At 47.8% G+C, this 1,836-nt stretch overlaps 1 protein-coding gene across 1 annotated transcript in view; it reads left to right on the plus strand.

Annotated features, from left to right (window-relative positions):
* MTHFR (methylenetetrahydrofolate reductase (NAD(P)H)) overlaps nt 1–987 on the plus strand; it is a 7,861-nt gene extending 6,874 nt beyond the window's left edge. Inside the window, exons 10-11 of the mRNA XM_009079949.1 lie at nt 106–225; nt 695–987. Coding sequence (XP_009078197.1) covers nt 106–225; nt 695–892 — 318 coding nt within the window. The 3' untranslated portion in view covers nt 893–987. The remainder of the gene's footprint in view (nt 1–105; nt 226–694) is intronic.
* The last annotated feature ends 849 nt before the right edge of the window (nt 988–1,836 follow it).

Consider the following 1,836-nt stretch of genomic DNA (forward strand, 5'->3'; position numbering starts at 1 on the left):
CAGCTATCTGATCTCTTAACAAGGAGAGGGTAAATGCACTTGTTCCAACTCACTCAAGTCCCTTCTCCAGCAGTTGCTTCAGAAAGGTTTTCCTTCCTTTGGCAGGGCCAGAATATTACCAATGCTCCAGATCTGCAACCCAATGCTGTCACCTGGGGCATCTTCCCAGGCAGAGAGATCATCCAGCCCACTGTAGTGGATCCTGTAAGCTTCCTCTACTGGAAGGTGAGTCCTCCGTCCTGCTGGATACATTACTGTGCCCTGCAAGTTCAGTGTGTCTGGTTTGGTTTCAGTCTGGGACACTTATCACAGTTGAGGGCTGTTGTAATATTGGCTTGCAGAGGTCCAGGTATTGCTCCTCTTGCTTCCTCAGCCCCAGCAAGAGCTCTTCATAGACACCAAGTGCCCACTAAGAGCCACCACTGCCACTGTACCAGGCCTCAGAGTGCTGGGCAGTGGCTCTTCCTCCCCTCTTACACACACAGGGGCAGCATTGAGCCATTCATTGTGCTGCAAACCTGTCTCCTTTCAGTCCTGGGCACTTCCCACGGACTGGAAAGCATGAGGATTCCTTGCTCAGCTCTTGCCATTTTTACTGAGCAGAAACAAGCACAGGCTTGTGTGGCACTGGGTGTCCTAAATGAAGCAACATGAAAACATTACCTAAGTGCCAACATTTTCTCTCCCTTGGCAGGATGAGGCCTTTGCACTGTGGATCGAGCAGTGGGCGAAGCTCTATGAGGAGGAGTCGCCCTCACGCATGATCATCCAGTACATCCATGACAACTACTACTTGGTCAACCTGGTGGACAACGACTTCCCACTCGAAAACTGCCTCTGGCAGGTTGTGGATGATACTTTTGAGCTGTTGAACTATCCAACTCAGCAGTGAAAATTCCTCTTCTAATCCCTCACTTCCTCCTTCTTTCGTCCACTGACTTCGGGAAAAGAAAGCAGCAGCAGCTCCTGTGCTGATGATGGACCACACACTCCTAAACACAGTGACCAGGCTGACACTCTGATCCACCCACAGTACATGCTCTGCTGTCCCCAACACAAAGGGGACAAACTCTCTTTGGGTAATAATAGCCAGAACTACCTGCACACCTCAGAGCTGAGGCTCCAGACTGAGCCTGAGGGTCAGCTCTGCAGGCAAAGAGCTGCTACTCATGGCTATGTTGGTTACAGTAACAAGGGAACTCCTGTGCATCAGTAAGATAAAACTCCATGGGATTCTGGTAACTTTGCCATGCCAGAAGTGCTGCCTTGGGAGGGGCAGAAACACTCCTGTCAGCTGTGCCTATGCAAGGGGATTATTTCAGTAGTTACCAACCCAGAAAAGAAGGTCAAATTGCTTTTGTATTGCACTCCTTAAACGTATGTCTTCATATCAGGCTGTTTTGCACTCACTCCAGAAGAAGGTTCAAGTTGTCTCCTTAACTTTTCTCCTTTTATTGTATTTCCTATTTTCTTTTTAATAGGACTCTGCGAATTTCAGTTCTGGCTGAGACTAGGTAGGAATCACACTATTTCTTATATTATATACAATAAAACACACGAACACAAACGTCTCTTGTACTAGGCCATACTCTTGTAAGGAGCAAAGACTCGTGGTGTTTACAAACTAACCAGCCTGGCACAAGGAAAACTTTCAGAAAACCAATTGTTTCTGGGGCGATTCTGCCTTCCCTTTCAACCATGCCCTACAGAAAGTATGGCCAAAGCTCCAGGGTAGAGCAGAGAAAGCTTAAATCATAGAATGTACCAAAAATAACCAGTTGTAATCTTTGGCTCAGTTCTCCAAGGCCACGGGAGTTGTGGTGGTCCTTTTCCCGT

Source organism: Acanthisitta chloris, unplaced genomic scaffold (genome assembly GCF_000695815.1).
Source record: "Acanthisitta chloris isolate BGI_N310 unplaced genomic scaffold, ASM69581v1 scaffold31278, whole genome shotgun sequence".
Lineage (NCBI taxonomy): Eukaryota > Metazoa > Chordata > Aves > Passeriformes > Acanthisittidae > Acanthisitta > Acanthisitta chloris.